The sequence below is a fragment of the Camelus dromedarius genome, chromosome 13, assembly GCF_036321535.1.
Source record: "Camelus dromedarius isolate mCamDro1 chromosome 13, mCamDro1.pat, whole genome shotgun sequence".
Taxonomy (NCBI): domain Eukaryota; kingdom Metazoa; phylum Chordata; class Mammalia; order Artiodactyla; family Camelidae; genus Camelus; species Camelus dromedarius.
Genome location: NC_087448.1, coordinates 70,797,577 through 70,809,737, shown reverse-complemented (window position 1 = coordinate 70,809,737; position 12,161 = coordinate 70,797,577). Strand labels below are relative to the sequence as shown.

The 12,161-nt window shown below is 45.4% G+C and overlaps 2 protein-coding genes across 4 annotated transcripts in view; both read left to right on the top strand.

The window, feature by feature from the left end:
* Positions 1-3,189: 3,189 nt before the first annotated feature.
* Positions 3,190-9,469, top strand: LOC135322718 (proline-rich proteoglycan 2-like). The gene is made up of 2 exons (XM_064492887.1): positions 3,190-3,220; positions 8,625-9,469. Exons 1-2 carry the CDS (start codon positions 3,190-3,192, stop codon positions 9,467-9,469), a joined length of 876 nt encoding a protein of 291 aa, XP_064348957.1.
* The window catches only part of PARP4 (poly(ADP-ribose) polymerase family member 4), a 66,776-nt gene continuing 63,538 nt past the window's right edge, over positions 8,924-12,161 (top strand). Inside the window, exons 1-2 of one of the 3 annotated variants that reach the window (XM_031465673.2) lie at positions 8,924-9,100; positions 9,499-9,624. The gene's annotated coding sequence lies outside the window, so the exon portion shown is untranslated. The remainder of the gene's footprint in view (positions 9,101-9,498; positions 9,625-12,161) is intronic. The other 2 variants (XM_031465669.2, XM_031465670.2) reach the window with 2 other exon arrangements.

Here is a 12,161-nt window from a genome sequence, read left to right as displayed (position 1 = left end):
CGCCGCCGGCCCGCCCCCTCCCGAGGGCTCCTGGGAAGTGTAGTTCCCCCCTCGGCCCGCCTGCGCCTGCGTGAGCGTGCCGCCGGGCCCACGCAAACTACAGCTCCCGGCGCTGCTCCGGCGATGCACTTCACTAGAGCCGACGGCCAGGCGTCTTCCGCCAGGGCGCGCGCGGGGGGCGGGGCGCGGCGGAGGGAAGCTGATCCAGGAGAGAACTTCCGGAACAGACCGCCCCCGCCCCCGCCTTTGAAATTTTGGCCTGGTGCCCTCGCGAGAAGTGAGCCTCTGCGTTTCCGGAAAAGCCAGAGGCGGACGCTCGGCCTGTTTGGCCCTTAATCAATGTGCTTCCGGCCGCTTTTTGGTTTTTGTCATTATTTTCTTCTTTGCCTACGTGTAACCTAGTAAAGGAGGAGGGCCGGCTGCCACACTATTTCACAGGCAAAGGTAACCTTGTGATGAATTCACGCCAAAAGCAGTTTTCGCTGGTCTTTGCTCGTCTAACGCGCGGTGGGCTGGCTGTGCGCCTACACGAAGTGCAAACTCAGAAAGCTCTACTGTTTTCTTAGTCGCCACCGCAGGGTGCCCCGTAGATGCTGACGCCGCACCGCAGGGTGCCGGCGTGTTCCCGCCCGGCTTTGTGACTGTTTAACACAAGCCATCTCAGATGGTCAAGGAAGTCGAATGACGTGCCGTTTGTAACAGCCCGTGTAATAGATGCAACAAACTACCACTGGTTAAAGTAAACTTAAAACACTCTTTACTAAAGATTAGGCTCCCCAAAATTGTTTTGCTAGTTACTTCAAAAATATACTTTCTGTAAATCAAGGTTTTGGTTTTGCTTTTTTTTCTTTTTCTTTTTTTTCGTTACGGTTGAGGAAATCAAACCCCAAGACTTACAAGATCACACAACTATTTAAGATGCCTTAGAAGGACCCAAATGCTCTTCCTCCTTTATGATAGTCCTTGGCTTGAAAGCTTGCCCAGAACTCTTACCCAGAACATATTTTTCAAATGTGAGATAGTCACTATATTCTCTACTTTTTGTGCCTATATTTTATTCTTATGTTTTTATTCTAATGTAGTATCACATTGCTTACTGGCTGAATAAATGAGCCTTTCCACACTCAAATCTTAACTAGCTTTTAAATTAAGGTTATATAAATATTCACCTGTGGACCAGGTAATTCTCAGTGCCCACTAGGCTTGAAGGATTCTCAAAATCCATCACAAGGTGGAAGTAATAGAGGGGAGGAACTTCCAACTTCTCTTCTGCCAGACAGTGAGAAGTTCAGCTTCATTCAGCTGTTGCATCTTCAAGTATTACTGTGGAGAATAAGACTAAGAGCTCCCTTACAGGGGTTTAGCCACCAATTATGCATCTGATACAATCCATTATGCCATCATAGGAGGCAGGAGAGCACTATAAAATAATGGTTAAGGGGCCATGCTCTGGAGTCTGGCGGGCCTGGAATCAAATCCTATCTTGATCACTCACCCTCTCAGAAACTGTCTTCTCATCTGGAAAGGGGGGATGTAATAAGGATACAGTTGGCCACCCTATCTGCGGGTTTCTTTCACATCTGCAGATTCAACCAGCCAAGGATGGAAGATTCAGGGAAAAAAAAATTACAGAAATTTCCAAAAAGCAAAACTTCAATTTGCTGTGCACCCACAACTATTTACATTGTATTTGCAGTTATTTACATAGTGTTTACATTGTATTAAGTATCATAAGTAATCCAGAGATCATTTAAAGCATATGGAAGATAGGGGTAGGTTATAAGCATCCTATATCATTTTACAGGAGGGACTTGAGCATTGAAGAATTTTGGTATCCATGGGGGTCCTGGAACCAAGCCCCTACAGATACCAGAGGACAGCTGTGTCTACTTCATAGGATTGTCAAGAATATTAAAAGAATATATGTAAAAAACCAGCATAGTATCTACCATGTGGTAAAAAGTTAAAGAGGAAGGGTTTTCAATTTTTTAAATCACTTTACTTAGCTATGACTGACCTCATACAGAAAGCTATCTATATTTAGTACATATAACTTAAAGAGTTTAGAGGTACGTATTCACCCATGAAGCCATCTTCACAATCTATACCATGAACATACCCATCAAGGTGCTTTCGTTTTTATGACTTCAGCTGCTGATGAACTCACTTTGCTGGAAGTCCAGCTCTATAGGTCATGTCAAATGGTTTTACAAGATACAAAGTAATACTATGTCACTCTCACGTTATTTGGTAAGATTGTTAACATAGCTGATCTGGAATGAAAGATGTTCAGAGGGATGAGAACTTTTCACTGCTGTAAGAGTGGTAGCAGGGACTGTTCTGTCCAGAAAGGACAAGATTACAGGCCTGGCCGAGGGATGGTCCCCATGCCTGTGTCATCCAGGCTAGGAAGGGTGACTTGCAGGGTAGGGAGGTACACTGAGGGGTGTCTGAACAAAAAATACTGCAAACCATATCAGTAAACAAAGAATGCTGAAACCACAAAGTCATCAGCGGCTGCTGCCACCCCCTAGTGAAGACAAGCCTGCAGCCCAGCCTCTGCAGCCACTCACAATGGTGCACTCTGAGGGGACACAGAATAATAAAGGAAAAGATACTGGCCCTAGATAGCTAGGTGCTTGTCAAAGGAATGAATTCAGTGAGCCCAACCGTTTGCTTCCTCCCATACATAGAAAAGCACTAAATTATTTAATTTGTGATGCTTTTTTTTTTTTTTTTTAGATAACAAGTAATCTTGCTGTTCCAACTACCTGGTCTTTTTTGTAAATCTCCTATATGTTCTAGCTCCTCCCCTACCTCTTTGGAGCAGTCCCTCAGAGCAATCTGAGAGGCTGTCATCCTGGATCAAGTCCTCCCACCAAATAAAACATAACTCTCAACTTTTAGGCTGCACATTTATTTCAGTCAACAGGTGCATGCATCCAGCCTCGAGGCAAAGGCAAGAAAAGCCACAGCCCTCTTTACCTGTGGGAAAGAGAGAGTTCCTCACCAAGGCCCCAGATCTCAGATTTCTAGAATTTACCTCAGTAAGAAAGTTTCTAACAACGTTGGTTGCTGAAAGACACATTTTTTTAATCTTGTCATTTTAATACAGATAGAACTGTTGGATTTACAGCATGAATGTGTTGGACTTACAGCAAAAGTTCATGGAAACCTGGAATCGGAACAATGGAGTATCACATGTGCTACCTTCTAGAAGGTATGAGCAATAGTGTCAAGCAGTAAATAAAAGCGAATTCTAGCTTGAATCTCTGCTGTGATCATAGCAGAGCAATACAATGATAGGTGAGACTTTCGTGTAATTGATGTTCTAAAAGCATTCTATAGGATTTTATCACACATTTTTAAAACAGCACGTTTACCCTTCACAAGATTACTGATCCCAGGGAAGGGGCCATCAAAAGGAATTTCTCCATTTCAACTAGAATGTGTAATTTATTCATGTAAAATTGTTCATATATTCTCCTATAGTCCTGATTTCTGTAAGGTCAGTAATAATATCAACACTTCCATTTCTGATTTTAGTAATTGAGTCTTCCTTCTTTCCTTTTTCTTTGTTAGGCCAGTTAAAGATTTTTCAATTTTGTTATCTTTTCAAAAACCAATTTTTGATATAATAGATTCTATTTTTCTATTACTTGTTTCATATATCTCTACTCTAATCATTGTTATTTCCTTCCTTCTGCTGGCTTTAGGCTCAATTTGCTCTTCTTTTTCTGGTTCTTTAAGGTGTAAAGTTAGGTTGTTGATTTAAGATCTTCCTTCTTTTTGAATACAGGCATTTACAGCCATAAATGTCCCTCTGAACACTTTCACTGCATCCCATAAGTTTTATATCTGTCTTTTATTTGGAAAGTTTAATCTGGTTAAATTTAAAGTAATTACTGCAAATGACAAATTTCTGCCATTTGGTTGTTTTTTCCTAAGTGTCATCTTTTTTATTCCTTGATTTCTCCATTACTGTCATCTTTTGTGCTTATTTTTTAATATACCATTTTGTTTCCCTTCCCATTAATTTTTGTATATATTTTTTATTTATTTTCTTTGTGGTTACCTTTGAGATTACAATTAGTACCTTAAATTTATAACAACCTGGTTTGAATTAGTATCAACTTAGATTCAATAGTATACAAAACCTATACTCCTATACATTTACATTCCTCCCCCTTTATGTATTGTTGTAACAAGTTACGTCTTTATACATTGTCCGCTCATTAACATACCTTTATGATTATTTTATGCATCTATTAAATTATATAGGAAGAAAGAGGAGTTACAAAAATATAATACTATTGATTTTTATGCTTACATAGTTACCTTTAGCAGTGTCCTTTATTTCCTCATTGGCTTCAATTTACTGTCTAGTGTTTTTTCATTTCAGCATAAAGGACTCCCTTCACCCTTCCAGCAGAGCAGACCTACTTTATTTATCTGGAAATATCTTAACTTGTCTTTCATTTTTGCTAATAGTTTTGATGGGTATAGAATTCTTGGTTGCCAGTTATCATCCCATTGCCTTTTGGCCTCCGTGGTTTCTGTTGAGAAACTGGCTGTGAATCTCACTGACAGTCCCTGTGTGGGACAGTTTGCTTCTCTCTTGGTACTTCCGTGATTCTCTCTTTGTCTTTGAACAGCTTGACTATAATGTGCCTTGGTGTGGATCTCTTTTGAGTTTCCCTGTTTGGAGTTCATTGTGGAGCTTCTTGGATGTGTTGCTTCCTATCTTTTGTCAAGTTTGGGAGGTTTTTTTTACCATTATTTCCTCAAATGCTCCTGCTGCTTTCCCTCATTTCTTTCTGGGACTCCCATCATGCATATGTTGGTATCCTTAATAATGTCCCACAGGTCCCCTGGGCTCCATTTTTTTTTTTCTTCCCTCTTTTTTTCTCTTCTGTTCCTCAGACTTGATCATTTCAATTGCCCTAAACTGCTGTTGAGCACCTGTAGTGAATTTCAGTTCATTTCAGTTATACTTTTCAGCTCCAAAACTTCTATTTGGTTCATTTCTTATCATTTTAGTCTCTCTCCTGATATTCTTTATTTGTTGAGACATTGTTTTCCTGGCTTCCTTTAGTTCTTTGTTCATATTTTCCTTCAATTATTTCAACATATTTAAAATAGCTTATTTAATGCATTTGTCTAATAAGTCCCATGTTTGTGCTTCCTCGGGGACATCTTCTGTTAATTTCTTTTTTCCTTTAAATGCCACATTTTCATGTTCCTTTGCATGCCTCCTAACTTTTTGTTGAGTATTATAATGTGGCAACTCCAGAAATGGGATTCTCTCTCCCACCCCTAACCCCCAGGATTTTCTGTTTGCTGCGGGCTGCAGTTGTTTATTTGTTTAGTGACTTTTAAAAACTATTTTTTTAAAGGCTGCTGTATTCTTCATCATGTGATCTCTGAGGTCTCTGTTCCTTTAGCTTATTGCTTAGCTAGTGGTTTGATTGACATTTTCTTAAGTGTCTGGAGGGAAAAACAGGATAAAAAAAGAAAGAGAGAGAGAAGAAGAAAAGAAAACAGTACCCTCCAGTTCTTTGCAGACTGGCTCTGGGTTGGGGCAGCCCTCTTCTGTCAGACAGACCGTTCGCAACTCTGCCTTGTCCTCCACTCCCTGCGGCCGATCAGCTGAAAGGCCAGCATGATGCGAACGCTTGTGGCATTTTCAAGTCTTTTCTGAGCATCAGTCCTGCCTTAGGCATGTATGCAACTTCCTACGTGCCCCAGCTTACACAGAGAAGAATTTCTCCTTGGCCAGCAAGCAGCTCAGCCAATGAGAAACCCACAACTCAGACACTGAAAAACTGCCGCACTGCTGCCTCCCAGTTTCCTCCAGAGGACTCTTATAATAGCCTCTTCTCCTCTATAAAAGAGTCTTCCTCAACCTAAATTAAATCAGTTACAGTCTTGTGAATCCGTAAAACTGACTTAATAGTCCTTGCTTACCTCATAGCATTATTGTAAGATCATATGTACGTAACAACAAATTTGTAACTAAAATCTCTCCATATAAATGTAAGTAAAGGCTATAAATAGCTCAGGTTGAGAAGTTACCTTAAAATAGCTACAGACACTGAATATTTCATTCTCCCTTATAATTAAGAGAGTCACTAAAACCACAATAAAATTTTAAATTTGGGTTTACTAAAAAAAAAAAAGAATTTTCCTCAGATGTGGTACATATATACAATGGAACACTACTCACCCATAAAAAAGAATAAAATAATGCCATTTGCAGCAACATGGATGGACCTGGAGATCATTATTCTAAGTGAAGTGGGCCAGAAAGGGAAAGAAAAATGCCATATGATAATCACTTATATGTGGAATCTAAAAAAAAAAAAAATGACAAACTACTTATTACTTATAACTTAGGCGATTGATTTCTTGAATATGTGTAAGCACATTTGACAGTCTTTTATGATTGGATTACCACATTCTGTTGATTCTTATTTTGTGGTTGGCTTTTTCCTTTGATAACTATGTAAGTTTAAAAAGCTAAAGCTCCTAATATGTTCTTAGAAACAATGATCAGTATATATATGTAAACTAAAGAAAAAAGGTGCAGTATATTGTATATATGTATTTACATGCAATATAATGTATATGTGCAGTTAAACTGTTAATAATTCTACCTAATAAAACTGAAAAAGGTAAAAAATTAAATTAAAAAAAAAAGAATCTTTCTCTCCTTTGTTCTCAGACTTGCCTGTGCTTCTTAATAGACTGCATGTCCTTAACAGCAATTCCTTACTGTTCCTGAACAAACCTGTTTTATCGATTAAATAACTGGCTGCTTTATTGTCTGTGGTCAACAAGTTAAAATACCATAAAGATCTCCTACCTTGCTTCAGTGGCCTTTCTCCTGGTCATGAGATAGGATGGGACCTGGGACCCTCTACTGGAGGGCTTGCACCTGGACAAATGTCTCCTCGAGCAAGAGAATACAAAGAAACTACAAGGGACTGAAAGTAACTGCACACATGCACACTTGGGCAATTAAGAACAATAAGGTACAAAAAAGCCACAAACCAACTGCCATTTCTGAGGTGTCAGGAGCAAAAGCCTAGGACTGCGCATGATGCCTACACACGGCACCACCAAGCAGCAGGCAGACACCTAAGTTATGCATCCTGCCCTGCCCTGACTGCATTTAAGGAACCAGTAAAGAAATCATGGCCCTGAGGTCCCTTTCATGCTGTTTCAGTGGAGGGTTTGAATTAGAATATGTTTCAAAGGGAAAGGAAAAACCCTCTATATGCAAGAGAAGCCCCAAGAAAGACCCCAGGTAAGGAGCTGTAAATTGTTAAGGTCTCAGGTTAGTTGGAATGAGGAAAGTGTTGAGCAAAAGTGACCCTAACATCAGCATTTAGGAGTTAAATCATCCATTCAATGAGATCCCATCCAAAGAAACCATCAGTTTTGTATGGGGTGCATGTTTTGAGCTATGTTCTTGCTAAATAACTTTTCTTCAGTCCTCTGGTTAAGACAACCTGTTTAGAACCTGCCATTTGATTCTCCTTGAAAATATATGATGCATATATTAACTCCAGGAAAGCATTTTGAGTTCTGTTAGGTGGAGCAGATGTGCTCATTTGCTCTTCAGCTGGAGGTTCAGAGTTCACTATTCTGTAGTTGACAGTTCATTCAAAACAAAACAAAACAAAACAATTCACAAGTCACATTTACTTGTTCTCACTCCCATGTGCTGCAGCAGGATTCCCAATGAGGCCTTCCCTGAATTTCTGGCCCCATCCATTTCTATTGATCGAAGAGTCCAAGGACCTGAGTTGGTAACTCTTACACATCTGCTAGTTGGCTGTAATCCTTTGACTATCTTCTAGGTTCTGATAAGGTAGTTTCTGGCAGTTTTTGTCAGGTTTTAAAAAATGTTTTGGGGGAGGGATGGACCTTGCAGCTCCCCATGTAACTAAGCAGGACCCAAGGCGCCTTCCCTGGACAGACCCCTCCCCGGTATCCTCTGCTATATCTCCTCTTTGCGGGACCCAGATAACAGTATCTGATGCACGTTTCCGGAGTTGTTTTACAGATGCTAAAACCCCCCACAAACGGAGGATGTTAACTACTTGATGAACAAGAGCACACGGCCCCCAGGCCTCCAGGAACCTAAGGACTGATATTGTGGACCCTGTGACTCCACTCTGTTACCCCACCATCAACCAATCAGAGAATTGTGCAGTTGTGCACCGGCTGATCACATACCTGACCCACCTCCTCACCTGGCCTTTAAAAATGGTTTCCTGAGAGCCACCTGGGAGTTGCGGCTTTGGGAGCACTAATTGTCCAGGGCTACCTGTGGGTGCCTTACAAGAAACGCTGCACTTTGCGTCACCACAACCCGGTGTTAGCAGCTCAGCTTTACTGCCTGTGGGCGCGTAGGCCCAAGTTTGGTTCTGTTAACACCCACCGTACCATTTTTGCTGTTGTCACCTAAGCTGATTCTATACAAGCCCTAAGCCAGGTAGAAATGATGAAGTGGGGGATTTGTAAAGTCCCCGGCCGTTATCCCCTGGGAATTAAACAGTAGAGTCAAGATCCCAATCCATAGCCTTTCTACACCTTTTTCTTCCCATTTTGCACAGTATTGGGGAGTTTTATTATCTCCCATTCCCTGACCCCTGCCCAAGGAACCTCCAGCCCCTTCTCTGGAAAGGCAGACACAGATTTCGAACCACTCGGGAACGCTACGGAACATCACCGTACCCTCCTGCTTCCCCAGTCCTCCCGAAATCTGCCTTTCTCGCTCCAAAGCTCCCCTGCTCCTCAGATAAATGGCAGCACCGTCCAGCCACTTGTCCCAGCTCCAACGCTGGAGTCACCCTCATTGGACCAATCCCTCCTGAAAGCAGAAACCGGGAAAGTCCAGAGCCCGGGCCTGATCCAGGAAGAGCCAGCGGTCCCCGGCGCGGGGTGCGGCCCCGCCCAGGGCGGCGCGGGGAGCGGCCCCGGAGAACCGGGAGCGGAACGCGGGGCGAACGCGGAAGCGCGAGGAGCCCGGAGCCGCCGCAGCAGCAGCCCCAGCGCCCCGACGCCCGGAGCGGGCCGCGTCCTCCGCCAGGTGCGTGGGCGGCCGACCTGGGCCCGGCGGTGCCGCCGAGGGTCCCGGCTGTGCTGCCGGGGGCGGGGGCGGGGGGGCCGCGCCGACTGCCCGCGGGGGCGGGGTGGGCCCTGCGCTGCGGTTCCGTCCTCGCGGCCGCCGGGCCTGGAGGCGCGCCCCCCCGCGCCGCCCCCGCCCAACTTCCCCCCCGCGCCCCTCCCCCCGCGCGCCCCGCCCCCAGCGCCCCACCGCTCCCGCCGCGCGCGCTCCTGCGGGGACGTGGACGCGCCCTCGCGCGGGTCGCGGGCCCAGGTGGCAGGACTCGGGGGCAGCCGGGGTCTCCCGGTGCGTCCCGAGCTCGCGACAATGAGCAGAGGCGATAAAACTTAAGTGTTTCTTGTTTCCAACATGCTGTGCAGCCTGGCCGCCTTCTGAGTTAGATTTCAAAGGAAAAAACGTGCAAAATGCAGTTATTTCTGTGAGTCCTCAGAGAATGTAACCCGACCTGGGGAGTGACCGGAGCTCCTGAGGGAAAACTGAGGCAGGTGCGTGCTGAATCCAGGTCTGGAAACCGGAGTGAGCGAGTGCGGCCTGTGCGGACGCGGGCCTCGCGGGGCCCTCACCTGAGGGCTCACCTGGGGCCTCACCCAGGGCCCCAACGGGCGGTGGGGGTGGCCCTCACCGGGACTCACTCGGAGTCCAACCCGGGGCCTCAGCGGGGCCCCACCCAGGCCTCACCTGGGGTGAGAAGGACCCAAAGTCTCCGCCCCAGGAAGGCGGGCTCGACCTGTGGATGAGGACTAACCCTAACGGAAAAACACTGCGCACGGCGCCCTAATGAAGGGGGGAGCGCACCCCGGACACCCGCACACAGAGTCTTTCTTCGTGTGTGATGTGAGCACTTACCAGTGAGCACTGAGAGGGGGCCCCACCTGTGTGCCTAGAGGAGGCGCAACACCTAAGTAGGCGGCCTTTGCTTCCCCAGGGGTTTGATGGTCCCATTAGGTGCGGTATTGAGGCCCTTTGAGTCCGAATATGCAAATAGTGTCAAATACGAGGAGAGACTCTGTGTGCACTCACTGTGGAGAAGTGATCAGAGGCCTAGAGCAGCAGAAGCGGGGAGACAGTCAGGGCTCTGCTGCTGGGGGGTGGGGGGGTGGGGACGCAGGGACGGGGAAAGTGCCTGGATTCCAGGGGCAGGATGCATAGGTGCACAGGTGCGGTCAGGGCTGGACCGCACCCCAGCGGACAGGGGCCACCATCCGCCAGGAGGCGCGCGTGGGGACGCGTCAGACAGACGTTCTGCCCTAAATTGGGGGTTGTCTGCAGACAGACGCATTTAGGGCCCCGAGTTGTGGGCACAACTGCCCAGCAAAGGTGAAAGGGAACTGGGGCCAGGGGAACCGCGGTCAAGGGCAGGTGCGGCTGAGGAGGCCGGTTGAGGAAGGCCACCTGCTCGCTGACCCTCAATCCTGTGGGACCTGTGAACCCCTCGCAAAGCACCAGCTCACTGTGGGCAAGCTCTTAGAGATGACTCCAGGTTAAAACCCACAAACGGCTACTGTAAATTGAACCCAGTATCTCACCATTTATTAGTTTGTTGTTAAACACACATCAAAGTTGTTTCAATTCAAAATACGCTTTTTTTTCTTAGAAGTATTTCTCTATATGTGGGAATGTATGATATGGTAAAATAAATTAACTTAAAATGTTTAAACATAAAATGTTTAAAAGTAAAAATAAAGGTATTGTTATTACTAACTGTTCAGTTTTTCTCCAGACTGGCTTAACAGAAACCCACTTAACTGATGAATCTCTTTGAATTTATAGAAGAATTATATATAAAAACCCATGGTTTTGAGACAGGAAGAGGGCAGGGCACAGACATTCAAGGAATGCCACAGCAATTTGTTGGTGTCGCGATATCATGTACACATACACACCGTATGCGGCGAGAGCTGATGGCTACTCTGAAGCTTTATTAAGTTACACAGTCTTATATAGCAAAGAAGAATGACAAGGGAAATGGTTAACAGGCAGTGTCTGGCTCAAGGTCAGGAGACCCTTTATGTTTTGGTAAATCACGTTCGTGTTGGCACCAGCGGGCCTTAAGGCTTATCAGGGCGGAACGTGTGAGAAACGGCTGCTTCACAACATTCTTCTTGGACTCAGGCCTGTCTTGGGTTGCCCCCCTCTGGGGATCTTACCCCTCATTGGCTAGCCAGCCTTCTCACCTCTGAGTCTGCAGCTTTTTATAACTTGTTTACCATTCCAGCCCAAGGCTCGTTCCTTTGTTCCCACAGTCGGGGGCCTACACAGTTCACATCAAAATGGTGAACGAGTCAACCTCCAGGAGGCCTTGAGGCTCAGGATGGTGGGAGATTTAACTTCTAGCAGATCTTGAGCGTCATTATAAGCCCATTGTAATGTATCAGCGTGGTGGATAACATGCCCACAGGCACCATGGCAGTCCCAACGCTGGCCACAAAAGGTCCAAGAGGGAAAATCCTGGGAATCCCAGCCCCTAACCCCAGACTAGTTCGAATGGTCCTTCCACTTATTAGCACATGAAGCCACTGAGCCCATAAAAACTAGCAACACAGTGCCTCACGCAGGCAGCCTCCCTCTCTCTGTCTCTCCCCCTTCCGAGACGGCCCACACTCTGTCTATGAAATGTGTACCTACTTTTACTCTAATCTGAGCACCCAACCCCCACACCTCGTGGCCTTTCTCTTGCCTTTCAATGTATCTGTCTGAATAAATCTACCTTTACTCAACTGTGGCTCGCTCTTGAACTCTTTCCTGTGCGAAGCCAAGGACCCACACCTGGCAGCATGTTCCAGGGGCTCAACCGAAGCCTGGGACACAGCCCATCTCAAGCCCCACATCCATTTTCCTGCATCATCTTCACTATCACATAATGTTAATTTTTAATTTAGAAATAAGTGCTTCTGGGTCAGGGTATCACTCAGTGGAATGATGTGTGCTTAGCATGCACGAGAGTCTGGATTCAATCCCTAGTATCTCCATTAAAAGAAAAAAAAGAAAGAAAGAAATGCTTCTGTAGTCTTAAAAGATACCC